The sequence below is a fragment of the Salmo salar genome, chromosome ssa09 (assembly GCF_905237065.1).
Source record: "Salmo salar chromosome ssa09, Ssal_v3.1, whole genome shotgun sequence".
NCBI lineage: Eukaryota > Metazoa > Chordata > Actinopteri > Salmoniformes > Salmonidae > Salmo > Salmo salar.
In genome coordinates this window covers 121,924,508-121,939,421 of record NC_059450.1, presented here as the reverse complement: position 1 = coordinate 121,939,421, position 14,914 = coordinate 121,924,508, and the positions used below count along the sequence as shown (strand labels likewise).

At 45.9% G+C, this 14,914-nt stretch overlaps 2 protein-coding genes across 4 annotated transcripts in view; both read right to left on the bottom strand.

The window, feature by feature from the left end:
• Nucleotides 1-14,807, bottom strand: part of LOC106612622 (F-box only protein 46) — a 29,597-nt gene extending 14,790 nt beyond the window's left edge. Inside the window, exons 1-2 of one of the 3 annotated variants that reach the window (XM_014213958.2) lie at nt 2,350-2,781; nt 1,357-1,404 (exon numbers count right to left, since the gene is read on the bottom strand). The gene's annotated coding sequence lies outside the window, so the exon portion shown is untranslated. Of the gene's footprint in view, nt 1-1,356; nt 1,405-2,349; nt 2,782-14,652 lie in introns of those variants that run through there. The other 2 variants (XM_014213959.2, XM_014213957.2) reach the window with 2 other exon arrangements.
• On the bottom strand, nt 11,392-13,443 carry LOC123724089 (uncharacterized). The gene has a single exon (XM_045687009.1). It carries the CDS (start codon nt 13,441-13,443, stop codon nt 11,392-11,394), a length of 2,052 nt encoding a protein of 683 aa, XP_045542965.1.
• Nucleotides 14,808-14,914: the final 107 nt, after the last annotated feature.

The window sequence follows — 14,914 nt, the reverse complement described above, 5'->3', positions numbered from 1 at the left end:
TCTGGCCCTTCTTTGGACACTGTTAACAACCCTCCAGACGAGCTTCAATGCCATACAACTCTCCTTCCGTGGCCTCCAACTGCTCTTAAATACAAGTAAAACTAAATGCATGCTCTTCAACCGATCGCTGCCTGCACCTGCCCGCCCGTCCAGCATCACTACTCTGGATGGTTCTGACTTAGGTATTTGTAGTTGTCCACATATTCTAGGTGTCTGGTTAGACTGTAAACTCTCCTTCCAGACTCACATTATGCATCTCCAATCCAAAGTTAAATCTAGAATTGGCTTCCTATTTCGCAACAAAGCATCCTTCACTCATGCTGCCAAACATACCCTCGTAAAACTGACCATCCTACCGATCCTCGACTTCGGTGATGTCATTTACAAAATAGCCTCCAATACCCTACTCAATAAATTGGATGCAGTCTATCACAGTGCCATCCGTTTTGTCACCAAAGCCCCATATACTACCCACCACTGCGACCTGTACACTCGTTGGCTGGCCCTCGCTTCATACTCGTCGCCAAACCCACTGGCTCCAGGTCATCCACAAGATCCTGCTAGGTAAAGTCCCCCCTTATCTCAGCTCGCTGGTCACCATAGCAGCACCCACCTGTAGCACGCGCTCCAGCAGGTATATCTCTGGTCACCCCCAAAGCCAATTCCTCCTTCGGCTGCCTCTCCTTCCAGTTCTCTGCTGCCAATGACTGGAACGAACTACAAAAATCTCTGAAACTGGAAACACTTATCTCCCTCACTAGCTTTAAGCACCAGCTGTCAGAGCAGCTCACAGATTACTGCACCTGTACATAGCCCATCTATAATTTAGCCCAAACAACTACCTCTACTGTATTTATTTTGCTCATTTGCACACCATTATTTCTACTTTGCACTTTCTTCCACTGCAAATCTACCATTACAGTGTTTTACTTGCTATATTGTATGTACTTCGCCACCATGGCCTTTTTTTTTGCCTGTACCTCCCTTATCTCACCTCATTTGCTCACATTATATATAGACATATTTTTCTACTGTATTATTGACTGCATGTTTGTTTTACTCCATGTGTAACTGTGTTGTTGTATGTGTCAAACTGCTTTGCTTTATCTTGGTCAGGTTGCAATTGTAAATGAGAACTTGTTCTCAACTTGCCTACCTGGTTAAATAAAAAAATATCCATAATTATGCAGATCAGGGACACATGATGAAATTCTGTAACCAGCTGTAAATCCACTTCACATACTGTAGTTCAATAAACAACATAGATGTTTTCAAAGTCAATATGTCATGTGTCATAGCTGACACCCCATTGTTTACGCAGACATCTTTGAATCTTAATTCAGAGTAAATATTTACCAGAGTGTTTGGAAAACATGGTCACCTAGCCAATACTGAATCAAGATGCTGAAAATCAAACAAACGAAACAGATTAACGTTACTGCACTGAGGAAGTACAGGTGACATGGACTCTAGCTATAAACAAAGCACCTTCAGAATTTAACGGAACATTTCCATTAGGTTGTAACTTACAGGTGGTCTACATGGGTAACCATGAGTAGCCAATGACTAATTATTGACATCCCCATGTGTGTTTATTCAGTTGTCTAACAATGATCAACCAAACAGTCAGTTGAAATGACCAAATACATGATACAAATGTAACAATAATTGCGCAATCTAGCTAACTTAGATACATAGCTAGCTAGGAATAGGACGAAAACAGAAATCCTGGCTGTGGTTTAACCAGATGGTTTAGTTATTCTTATAACTAACGTTAACTAAGTTAACCTCCTAGGTCCGTACCTTGGTTAACTAGCTAACTAATGTTAGCTTACATTAGGTTAGTTATATGCTAATCAATTATGCTAACTAGCAACTACCTGACGTGCAGGCCCCAAAGTAAACACTAACGTTAGCTGGCTAATGTTAGCTAGGTAGCTAACACAACTAGCTAACTAGGCACAGTAACGTTAGCTAACCAACTTCATTTCCTAGCTGCTAGTTAGATAAATCGGTAACGTTAAGCTAAGTTAGCCTAGTTGGCTAGCCAGCTAACATTAAGTTAGTTAGCGCGTTATAGCACAAGACGCCAACAATCTCGTTGTTACATGGTTACAAACACTCGCTATGGCGCGGCTAACTGATAGGCACCACATCTGTCTTTGAAGTAAAAATGTATATCAGTTAGCCAACTACGTTAAGGGTTGTGTAGTGTAACATTGTGTGCTGGCTAGGCTGCCAAACAAAATTGCAATGGAACCCATATTGTGTGTTACTGGCTAACGACATTGAAATGCAGCTAAGAATTGCTAACGTAAAGTGCAATTGTTCATGTTTTCGTCATCTTACCTGTAGATCCGCAAGCTCTTGACCTGCAACAGTGCGGATGACAGCACTAGCAAGTCACCCCGTCGTAGGCCCGATTTCCTCTCCACAACCGACCGAGGAATCCGATTGAGCAAGGATGGGGGTACAGGTGACTCGGGTTATCTTTTAGCGTTACGTGTCCACGTAGCTAGCTATCTGCAGAATAGAGTACTTACTTTCTAATATTAACCTAATGTTAACATCGAAGCCTACTGTCCGTTTTTCGATTGTACACAACCTGTACTGATCCTGAGCCTGTTTCACACTCTTCCTCGTTCATCTGGCTACCTTTTTAGAACTGACACAGGCTGGCCTTTACGGTACATTCTCTGACCAACCAAAATAATCGGAATCAGAACATCCGTGGAGAGGAAGGCCATCTTGTTGACAGGCAGCTGCACAAGGCCCACAGCCAATAGCAAGGCAGAGTCGATGGCGTGCCCATATATGGCATATATCGCCCCACTCACCCCCCTTGGCTCTCACCCCTCCCAATCTCGCTCTCGCTCTCACTCTCAATTAAATTAAATTAAAAGGGCTTTATTGGCATTCGAAACGTAAGAGTACATTGCCAAAGCAAGTGAAATAGATAATAACACTCACAAGTTTCAAAGGATTAGACATTTCAAATGTCATATTATGGCAATGTACAGTGTTATAATGATGTGACAATAGTTAAAGTATAAAAGGGAAAATAAACAAACATAAATAAATATGGGTTGTATTTACAATGGTGTTTGTTCTTCACTGGTTGCCCTTTTCTTGTGGCAACCGGTCACAAATATTGCTGCTATGATGGCACACTGTGGTATTTCACCCAATAGATATGGGAGTTTATCAAAATTTGATTTAAAATTTGTTTTATTTGTGGGTCTGTCTAATCTGAGGGAAATGTGTGTGTATAATATGGTCATACATTTGGCAGGAGTTTAGGAAGTGCAGCTCAGTTTCCACCTCATTTTGTGGCCAGTGTGCACATAACCTCTCTCTCTCTCTGACACACACACGCAATGCTGCCGTAGATCGAATTTACAGTCATCAGCATTCAATACAACATGCTAGCAAATTGCAATACAACAAATGCAAGCATTTCTTGCACCTGCTATTCACTAAGCAAAACAAGTTGACATGACATAATGTAATGTCAACTAAAAAACTGTTTGCAATGAGAATGCAGAATAGCCTACAATGGAATGCTGTCAGGCATTAAAGTTATATATATAAAGTTTTATTACTATATATACACACATGAAGGAAAAAGTAAGGAACCCTCAATGTGTCCCAGGTACATGTATATCATTATCCCAACATAATTATCTGCATCTCTGAGCTTTTTAGAAAGTCCATTGAGAAAACTCAACTAAAGCGCAGGTCTAGCTTTACATCATACATGATTTAGGACTGGTAAACAAATTAAACTTTTCTCCCACTGTATTTACAGTTTGAAGGAAACCATCAGCAATGCCACTTTGTTTTCCCCTGATCGAAACAATGTGTGAACTTCCTCTCAACAAAACTGTATACACTGACGGATGACATTTGTATTTAAGGTTTTGCAATAAAGAGCTCAGGATGACGTACTATCAGTGTACAAAGAGTAGAAGATTGTTATAAGTCCTGTACATGTATTTGGAGATTTAATCATTGCTTGAGATTTGTCAACAAAATACTAAATGCTTCTAAGTGATTTATAATAAAAACTGTAAGAAACTAATATGCCATGATTTTATACAGCCTCTTCTTCAAATGCATGATGGCCATGCATGCAAATGGTAGCACAGGTGGGTTTGTGTGTAGCAGAAGCTTAGAGCAGCTGATACAGCCCAGCAGAGGTCCAGACGGAACTGCTGAGTGTTGGGCTCCATGCATGAGCGCGCAGTCACTTGTGTACACCAGCTTCAAACAGCTTGAAAATACAATATTTTTGGTTATGGAAAATATATTTCACAGCCGTTTAGATGGTACAATGATTCTATACACTATACTTGCTTGTTTTGTCACAAACTGAAATTAAGAAAAATATTAGAATTTTATTAAACAGAAAATGGTGGAGTGATTTCAGTATAGTGCATCTTTAATACTTTTCAATTGTTTTCAAATGGCTTTATGGTCACCACCACACCAGTATACAAAGTTTGCATACATATTCCCCAAAAAACTAGCAATGGTTCTGTAACATTATTGTCATGTTTTTTTCATTGCACAAACATGGCCTAATGTGTGCAACAGAGGAGCACAGCTGGTGGAACATGCCAAGTTTGTAGCATGCAGTCAAAAGCTAAGCTATCTAATCATGCATCGCATTTAATGACAGGCATTTATTTGCTTAAAATCTGTCACTTGATGATTTCATTTCAGAGAGACAAATAATTATTTTATTTTTTTTGCAAAATGCTATATCCGCCTCACTCTCAGAGAAGTAGTACTGCTAGATTTTGGGTTTTACACAGTCAAATGGAACAAATAATAACAAATTTACCTTTTAAGTATCCGCCCCTTTAAAAAAAAATTTGGCCTAAAATGACATACCCAAATCTAACTGACTGTAGCTCAGGCCCTGAAGCAAGGATATGCATATTCTTGGTACCATTTGAAAGGAAACACTTTGAAGTTTGTGGAAATGTGAAAGGAATGTAGGAGAATATAGCACAATAGATCTGGTAAAAGATAATACAAAGAAAAAAACAACCGTTCTTTTTATTTTTTTTGTACCATCATCTTTGAAATGCAAGAGAAAGGCCATAATGTATTATTCCAGCCCAGGTGCAATTTAGATTTTAGCCACTAGATGGCATCAGTGTATGTGCAAAGTTTTAGACTGATCCAATGAACCATTGCACATCTGTTCAAAATGTTGTATCAAGACTGCCCAAATGTGCCTAATTTGTTTATTAATAACTTTTCATGTTTAAAATTGTGCACTCTCCTCAAACAATAGCATGGTATTCTTTCACTGTAAAAGTGACTGTAAATTGGACAGTGCAGTTAGATTAACAAGAATTTAAGATTTCTGCCAATATCAGATATGTCTATGTCCTGGGAAATTTTCTTGTTACTTACAACCTCATGCTAATCACATTAGCCTATGTTAGCTCAACCATGCTGTTGAAGGGACACCGATCCCGAAGAAGTTGATAAAGAACTGTACAAATGATACATTTGTGACATCAATATAAATATATATATATTTTCTATATAATTAAATACAGTAGTATATCTGTATGTAAAACATTTACATTTGACATTTTTGTCATTTAGCAGATACCGGATACGAACATTCCATTCCAGTATTTACATCAAATACAGGTATATTGGGGTATTTTGGAATTTAGACACAAAATACATTTGCAACTACACGCCTTCACTATAACAACATTCTCAGTAACAAAAAATGTTTCACTTGCTAAGACTGTGTGATGTAGTTGTTTATCTACCTCTGTTAAATGCAATGACTGTAAGTCACTCGGAATAAAAGTGCCTGTTAAATGACCAAAATGCTAATGTAAAAAATAAAAATGGCAAAAAACACTGGGTATTATTATTATTGGCCTTGTTTCATAGGTTCATTAGAATAGTACCCAGCATGTCTTGCAAGTGTTCATTGGGGTGGGGTGGGGGGTGGGGGGGGGTTGAGGAGTACAGGAGTAATAAAGGCCTAGTTCAAAATCTGGTTGTGTAATTATGTTTTATTTTTTAGGGAGTGCTGCAACACCCTCAGCACCCCTACTTCCCGTGGCTATGTTTGCAGAAGGTTTCATGGACAAATGTGCCTTTGTCTAAAGGAGAATATTGTTGAGCTATTGCATTACTTGGCTGCTGTGTAGGAATTTCCTATGTTTATCCCAAAAGATACTCAGCATCAGCAGTCGTGGTGCGTAGGTAAAATCCCTGGGGAAGCCAAGCCAGGGAAAAAAATGCCCTATTACAACCTATGTGTTGTGATAATAGAGTACCACAGTATGAGTCATAATACCTATAAAACCTAAAAGGTCAAACAGGGAAATGGTTCCAATCGTTTTTCCACCATTCATTTTAGAAACACTTAAAAGAAGGGGAATAAGGGCTGTGTTTCGTGTAGGCTTATCCTGGCGTGACGTTTTGAAAACCATGTAAATCTCTCAAGAACAAGGTGATTTTATCTATATATTTGCCTGTATTTACCCCCCAAAAATGAAATGTTAATTAGCTGCTAATGTGGCTATCATAAAGAACTACAAATGCCATGATGATCTGGATGAGACTGCCGAATCGAGGCAAAGGTAAGAATATGTTCCGGGTTTCTTCCGATGGCATTGAGGACTACACCACATCAGTCACTGGCTTTATCAATAAGTGCATCGAGGACGTCGTCCACACAGTGACCGTACGTACATACCCCAATCAGAAGCCATGGATTACAGCCAACATCCACACTGAGCTAAAGGGTAGAGCTGTCGCTTTCAAGAAGCGGGACTCTAACCCTGAAGCTTATAAAATATCCCACTATGCCCTCCGACGAACCATCAAACAGGCAAAGCGTCAATACAGGACTAAGATCGAATCGTACTACACTGGCTCCGACGCTCATTGGATGTGGCAGGGCTTGCAAACTATTACAGACTACAAAGGGAAGCACAGCCGAGAGCTGCCCAGTGACACGAGCCTACCAGATGAGCTAAATAACTTCTATGCTCACTTCGAGGCAAGTAACACTGAAACATGCATGAGAGCATCAGCTATTCCGGACAACTGTGTGATCACGCTCGCCGCAGCTGATGTGAGTAAGACCTTTAAACAGGTCAACATTCACAAGGCAGCAGGACCAGACGGATTACCAGGACGTGTACTCTGAGCATGCGCTGACCAACTGGCAAGTGTCTTCAGTGACATTTTCAACCTCTCCATGTCTGAGTCTGTAATACCAACATGTTTCAAGCAGACCACCATAGTCCCTGTGCCCAAGAACACAAAGGAAACCTGCCTAAATGACTACCGACCCGTAGCACTCACAAATGTAGCCATGAAATGCTTTGAAAGGCTGGTCATGGCTCACAGCAACACCATCATCCCAAAAACCCTAGACCCACTCCAATTTGCATACCGCACCAACAGATCCACAGATGATGCAATCCTTATTGCACTCCACACTGCCCTTTCACACCTGGACAAAAGGAACACCTATGTGAGAATGCTATTCATTGACTACAGCTCAGCGTTCAACACCATAGTGCCCTCAAAGGTCATCACTAAGCTAAGGACCCTGGGACTAAACACCTCTCTCTGCAACTGGATCCTGGACTTCCTGACCGGCTGCCCCCAGGTGGTAAGGATAGGTAACAACACATCCACCACGCTGATCATCAACATGGGGGCCCCTCAGGGGTGCGTGCTCAGTCCCCTCCTGTACTTCCTGTTCACTCATGACTGCACGGCCAGGCACGACTCCAACACTATCATTAAGTTTGCTGATGACAACCGTGGTAGGCCTGATCACCGACGAGACAGCCTATCGGGAGGAGGTCAGAGACCTGACCGAGTGGTGCCAGAATAACAACCTATCCCTCAATGTAACCAAGACTAAAGGAGATGATTGTGGACTACAGGAAAAGGAGGACCGAGCACACCCCCATTCTCATCAACGGGGCTGTAGTGGAGCAGGTTGAGAGCTTCAAGTTCCTTGGCGTCCACATCACCAACAAACTAACATGGTCCACGCACACCAAGACAGTCGTGAAGAGGGTACGACAAAACCTATTCCCCCTCAGGAGACTGAAAAGATTTGGCATGGGTCCTAAGATCCTCAAAAGGTTTTACAGCTGCACCATCGAGAGCATCCTGACGGGTTGCATCACTGCCTGGTATGGCAACTGCTCAGCCTCCGACCGCAAGGCACTACAGAGGGTAGTGCGTACGGCCCAGTACATCACCAGGGCCAAGCTTCATGCCATCTAGGTCCTCTATACCAGGCGGTGTCAGAGGAAGGCCCTAAAAATTGTCAAAGACTCCAGCCACCCTAGTCATAGACTGTTCTCTCTGCTACCGCAAGGCAAGCAGTACCAAGTCGAGGTCCAAGAGGCTTCTAAACAGCTTCTACCCCCAAGCAATAAGACTCCTGAACAGCTAATCTAAGGGCTACCCAGACCCCTCTTTTACACTGCTGCTACTCTCTGTTATTATCTATGCATAGTCACTTTAACTCTACCTACATGTACATATTACCTCAATTACCTCGACTAACCGGTGCCCCCCACACATTGACTCTGTAGCGGTACCCCCTGTATATAGCCTCGCTATTGTTATTTTTCTGCTGCTGTTAATTATTTGTTACTTTTATTTTATATCTATTTTTTACTGAAAACTTATTTTTATTTTTTTCTTAACTTCTTAAAGCATTGTTGGTTAAGGGCTTGTAAGTAAGCATTTCACTGTAAGGTCTACACCTGTTGTATTCGGAGCATGTGACAAATACAATTTGATTTGTATGGATAATTAGGTAAAACCACATGTCCAATCGCTATCTGTCCATGGCCATTCTAGGAAATGGTAAATTTGAGCTAGCCAGCCACCTTAGGACAACACCAAAACAAGATGCAACAATTCAAGATTTTTTCAGTCAATGATGTTTGTCTTTAATATGATGTAATTGGTGTGAAGCCAAATCCAAACTGTATTCCCTTGACACTTTCTTTTGGTGCTCCGGGACCATTAACAGTTGAGTTTCCTCAGTTTAGTTCAATGCTGATTGGCTATTAAAAAAATTAAAATAAAATCAAGGGAGGCCGAATGGTCGCTACAGTGTTGCCAACTTAGCGACATTGTCGATATATTTAGCGAGTATTCAGACCCCTCTAGCGACACATTTTGTAAAAAATCGACTAGAGACAAATCTAGCGACTTTTTCTGGTGTTATTGGAGACCTTTGGAGACTCTGACATGAAAGCATGTATCGTTCTTACTCTTCTCAACCAGCAGCGGGTGCTGCCGTGGGCCCCACCCCAGTCCCCGCGCAGCAGTCTCTCCCAGCTGCAGTCAGAGCAGATGTTCACCCCTCCGTGTCCAAACTACAAATGAATCACCCATGAAGGAAGCCGCCGCTGGCTGATCCAGGGCGGGATGTAAATGTAAAATGTACTTTGTCTAAAATAAATCACTGCATTTGACTCCCACAGCCTCAGTCACTTACATTGTCCACTGTGTGTGTGCCTCTCTGTGACATAAGCTAAACATCTAGCTGGCTAGCTCATCATGTCTCAGTCTAAACTGTACACTCAAAAATACAGAAAGGAGTGGGAATCAAACCCTGAATTCAAAGGCTGGTTGAAGCCGTTTATTGGAGATGATACACGGGCATACTGCCTGTATTGTAAGGCTGATTTCTATGCCAAACTTAGTGATGTAAAAAAACACATGACAACTCAAAACATACTCAAAAGGCAAAGCCTTATAACAGTTCCACCCCAAATAAGCTGCCATTTATGGTTAAAAAAATGGACTCTGCAAAAAAGGCTGAGGCCACCGTGGCATTAGCTATCGCTGAACACTGTTCCATGCTGACGTGAACACATTGGAGAAGCATGTAGAGCTGCTTTCTCAGACTCCACTGCTACTACCCACTTTAAAATGCACAGGACAAAGTGCACAGAAATGATTAATGGTGTTCTAGCACCATACTTTCTGAAAAAGTTGGTCGCAGATGTGGGTGACCAGCGTTTCAGCCTCCTCCTCGATGAGTCCACGGATGTAAGTGTTTCTAAGTACCTGGGGGTTGTGATAAGGTACTGTAATGACCCGGCTGGGTCATAAAGGAAAAAGAGACGGACTCTAGGTGTGCAGGTCAGAACACAGGTTTATTCCTAAACTGGGCTATTGTTCAGGCCACAGCCCACGCCGCTAAATGCCGAATGTACACAACTATACCAAGTCTAATTAATGTTTACTCCCATAGGAACAGATCAAGGCCCCGAACAGAAAAGAAAGAAAGATGAGACAGTAATCCCTATTTATCATTTCCAAATCCCGCGGGATTACCCATCATACCCCCCCAGCCTTTCCCTCTGTCCTGACATATTTAACCCCTGCTAGTAGCCATGAGAACCATAACACACCCACAAACACAGAACACAATACCGGGTCGTTACATAGCCCCCCCCTTTCTAAACCCTAGCCCCTAGGGTTACACAACAAAATCCTTAAAACGACCCGGAGGTCGCATCAGTCTCTTGGGCCTCCCCGTGGCTCTCACCGGTGAACCCCCAGAACACTCATCTGCCCCAATGTCATTTCCAGCGCCCTCCGAAGAAGCAGCCCCCATCCCAGGCTCAGGTTGCGCTAGAGTCTCCTCGTTAGACTGTTCCCGTGGGCTCACATCAGAGACCTCACTCCCATTTCCTACCGTTTTCCTCCCTCTGTAGGGTGCCAATCGGTCCCGGTGGACCACCACCTTCCTGCTCCGTGGGGGGACCTCCACCCGGTACGTCACCTCCCCCACTCTCTCTATCACCAGACACGGCCCCACCCATGCACTGTCCAGCTTTGGGCACCGCCCCTTCTTGCGCGTGGGGTTGTGAAGCCACACACATTCTCCCGCTCCAAAGTGCCTCCCCCTAGCGCGCGAGTCGTAGTGGCGCTTTTGGCGCACCCCATCAGGACCACGCTGAGCCAGCACAGCCCCCAAACCCTCATTGCTTGCGTCGGTGTCCAGGATGAACGGACGGTTCGGGTCTGGTGAGGCCAGGACAGGGGCCTCCATCAGGGCACGTTTGAGAGCCTCAAACGCCCGCTGGTGCTCTTCGGTCCACTGAAAAACAGTGTCCTCCTTGAGAAGGTGGTTCAACGGAGCCGCTACCCCCGCAAACCCCTTCACAAACCTACGATAGTAGGATGCCAGCCCCAGGAAGCTCTTAACCTCTTTTTTCCCCCCTGGAACTGGCCACCCCCTCACAGCCTCTACTTTGTCTGGCATCGTGCTGATGCCCTCACCACCCAGCTGATGCCCCAGGAACGCCACCTCCCTTTGCATGAAATGGCACTTTCCCGGATGTAATTTTAGCCCCGCCCCGAGATCCTCTCTAACACTCGCCTAAGTGCCCCCAGTGCCCCCTCAAACGATGTGCCGTGCACCAATATGTCGTCTAGGTACACAACACACTCGTCTCTCAGAACCCCCGCCAGCACTCTGTCCATGAGCCTCTCAAAGGTGGCAGGAGCATTACAGAGCCCGAAGCACAGCACCTTGAACTGCCAATGGCCCCTATCTGTGGAGAAGGCCGTTTTTTCACGTGCCCCTGGCGAGAGGGGCACCTGCCAGTAGCCACTGCGCAGATCAAGGGAGGAGAACCACGAGGACCCTCTCACGTGGTCTAGCGACTCATCAATCCTCGGTAGGGGATAAGAGTCTTTAGTGGTGACAGAATTTAGGCCCCTGTAGTCAACACAAAACCTAAGTTTACCCCCTTTCTTAGGCACCATGACGACCGGCGCGGACCATGGGCTATCTGATGGCTCAATGAAACCAGCCCGCAACATGTCAACAATAGCTGTGTCTGCTGCTTCCCTCCTGGCAAGGGGAATACGACGGGGCCGAATTTTAATGGGTCGGGCGTCCCCAGTGTCTATTTCGTGCTGAACTAGGTGCGTTTGTCCTACCTCATCTTCCCCCCAAGCGAAGCTATCTTTAAAGTCCAACAGCAGCTGCTTTAACTGTCTCTGTTGTCTGTCATCCAGACCCTGACAGTTCTTCAGCCACACAGCCTCGACGGCGTCGATAGCTTCCTCCTTCCCCCCGTCGGGCTGATGGGGTGAAGGAGCCAGTGTGTTTTGGGCTACTGAGCTGCCTGTGCTTGCACCATGATGGGGAGTGAAGGCCGTCGCCGCCGGAGACAGCTGCTGGAATGGCACAACGACCAAGGGAGCAGCCGGGATGACCGGTGGAGTTTCTGCAAGCTTGGAGGAAGACGGAGGGACAGCCCTGCCCCCAGCTGGCTCTCCCGAAGGCGACATTCCCACTGTGGGCCCCCCCGACAGCCTCAAAGTGCCCGACGCTAAGTCCAACAGAGCCCCACAGTTTTTCAAAAAGTCCATTCCCAGTATACAGGGGTCCTGCACCGCTGCTACCCACGCCAGACACCCCACAGTTCTCCCCCCCACAGTCACAGATAGCTGACACTTCCCTAACATGGGGGCTAGCTCCCCCGTGACAGTCCGTAGCTGGACAAGGGTCGGCTCCACCCGCACCCCAACAGGTAGTATGTCTGGTCTCACCAGGGTTACTGTAGAGCCCGTGTCGACCAGGGCCAAACATTCCACCCCCTCTACCTTGACGATGACATTGCAGAAGTCCCCAACGGTGGTACGTCCCACCACAACTACCGGACTAGGAAACACGGCGGCAGCTACACCCTGGGGGAGCAGGTCCCCACCCTCTTGTCTGCGCTGCTGGGTACCTCTTTTGCTTACAGTGGGTTTGGGGCCGGGGGGGGTGGGTCCGCGCTGCCCCCTGCGCGAGAACCCGCCGTCGTTTCCCTGGTGACGGAGGAATCTGCCACACTCCCGCTGAGCCTGGCCACAACCCCAGCAGACAATAGGAGTTGAGCTGACACTGCGACGCTGCCTGGAGCCCCTCTCCATGACAAGCGAAGCAGTCTTGACTAGCCCGCCCAACTCGTCGACCCACTCTGGTTTCGTGACCCCTGGCACCATAGCCACCACTGCTCTCACCTCTGGTTGACTGGCGACTTCCACTCCCACTCCCTCACCCCAGATCAGCTCCCTCTTCCTAGCTATCTCCACTGCAGCCCGCAGAGATGGTGGGTCCGCCATCTGAACATGCTTACCCAGTTCGTTTGAAGAGAGCGCTCTAATAAAACTGTCCCGTGCCAGCTCGTCTTGCACCCCAATCGGCATAGTTGCATAAGCCCGCCTGGTCAGGCTCAGAATACCACTTGCCAACGCCTTTAATGATTCCCCCTGAAGTCTCTTTTTGTTACTCAGTTCAATCCGCAGCATGTTGGGCTGCGCGTCGCTGCCGAAACGACCCCCAATGCCTCCACTAGCGCACCGTAGTCGCCCCTCTCGTCCGGGGCTAGCGTTAACAGGCATTCCGACGCCTCCTCTGTCAGGCTCAGGGCAAGCTGTAACGCTTTCGTCTCGTCAGACCACCTCCCGGCTCTAGCCAACAACTCGAATTGAGTGAAAAAAACTTCCCATTTACCTTGTCCATTGAACTTTGGCAGTTTAGCCGCTACCGTGGCTAATGGCAATAGGCCGCTGCCATCTCTGTTTACATAAGCAGGCCCCGCCATTTCCGCACCTGGTGACGTCGATATCCCCGTCGCCGTGACGTCTGCTCTCGAGCGGCGTGAAGGAAAACCCGCCAGTTCTGCCATCTTGCTGACTGACAATTTAACTCCCGCCATGTGGCCCTCCAGTTCTTCCACGGCAGTCGCCGCCCGACCCTCCCGACCGGGTACCCCGAGCCCACAACGGACACATTGTCCGACTCTTCCTTAATTTTCCGCCTCGCCCCAAGCATCATGACCGTAGATGCGAGTCACGCTAAAGCTAACCCAGCCTATACTAAACAGCTAACTCGCCTAGTCTTGGTCCCGTAGTTCGAAAGCACTTCTGACACCAATGTAATGACCCGGCTGGGTCATAAAGGAAAAAGAGACGGACTCTAGGTGTGCAGGTCAGAACACAGGTTTATTCCTAAACTGGGCTATTGTTCAGGCCACAGCCCACGCCGCTAAATGCCGAATGTACACAACTATACCAAGTCTAATTAATGTTTACTCCCATAGGAACAGATCAAGGCCCCGAACAGAAAAGAAAGAAAGATGAGACAGTAATCCCTATTTATCATTTCCAAATCCCGCGGGATTACCCATCATACCCCCCCCCCAGCCTTTCCCTCTGTCCTGACATATTTAACCCCTGCTAGTAGCCATGAGAACCATAACACACCCACAAACACAGAACACAATACCGGGTCGTTACAGTACTTTAGTGGCACCAAGCAGACAATTGTATCAACATTTCTGGGGCTTGTTGAGTTGGAGGGAGGAGATGCCAAATCTATAGCCCGTGCTATTGTGGCTTTCCTCGAGAAGTGTTGTCTTAAAAAAAAGAGAAACTCCTGGGGATAGGGACTGACAATGCCTCTGTTATGACGGGGATTAACAATGGGGTCCATAAAGTGCCGAAGGAGGAGTATGGCCTCAAATATCTGGTTTTTATTCGCTGTGTGTGCCACTCTCTGCAGCTTGCTCATTTGTATTTCTAAACATATTTAGGGTGTTTTTTACTCACGTTTTGTCTCTCCCACGACGTTATTATGCACATGGCCAATTATGCAAACAGGCGAAGACGTCATTTAGCGACTTTTAGGGCAGCCAATATCTACTTTCCTTACTGAGGAGTTGGCAACACTGGGTCGCTAGCTTCCCTTGCATTCATTCAATGCCACGGGCGCCAACAAAATCATACTCATTTTGACCAGACGGCTGGCGCTGGCTGGCTGCTGCAACATAGCATCAGATAGATGGGCTACGCATAAAGAGACAAGAGGGGC

Bases quoted from the DNA above. Each gene is read 5' to 3' on its own strand.
- LOC123724089 (XM_045687009.1), bottom strand. From the start codon at position 13,443: ATGCCTGTTAACGCTAGCCCCGGACGAGAGGGGCGACTACGGTGCGCT.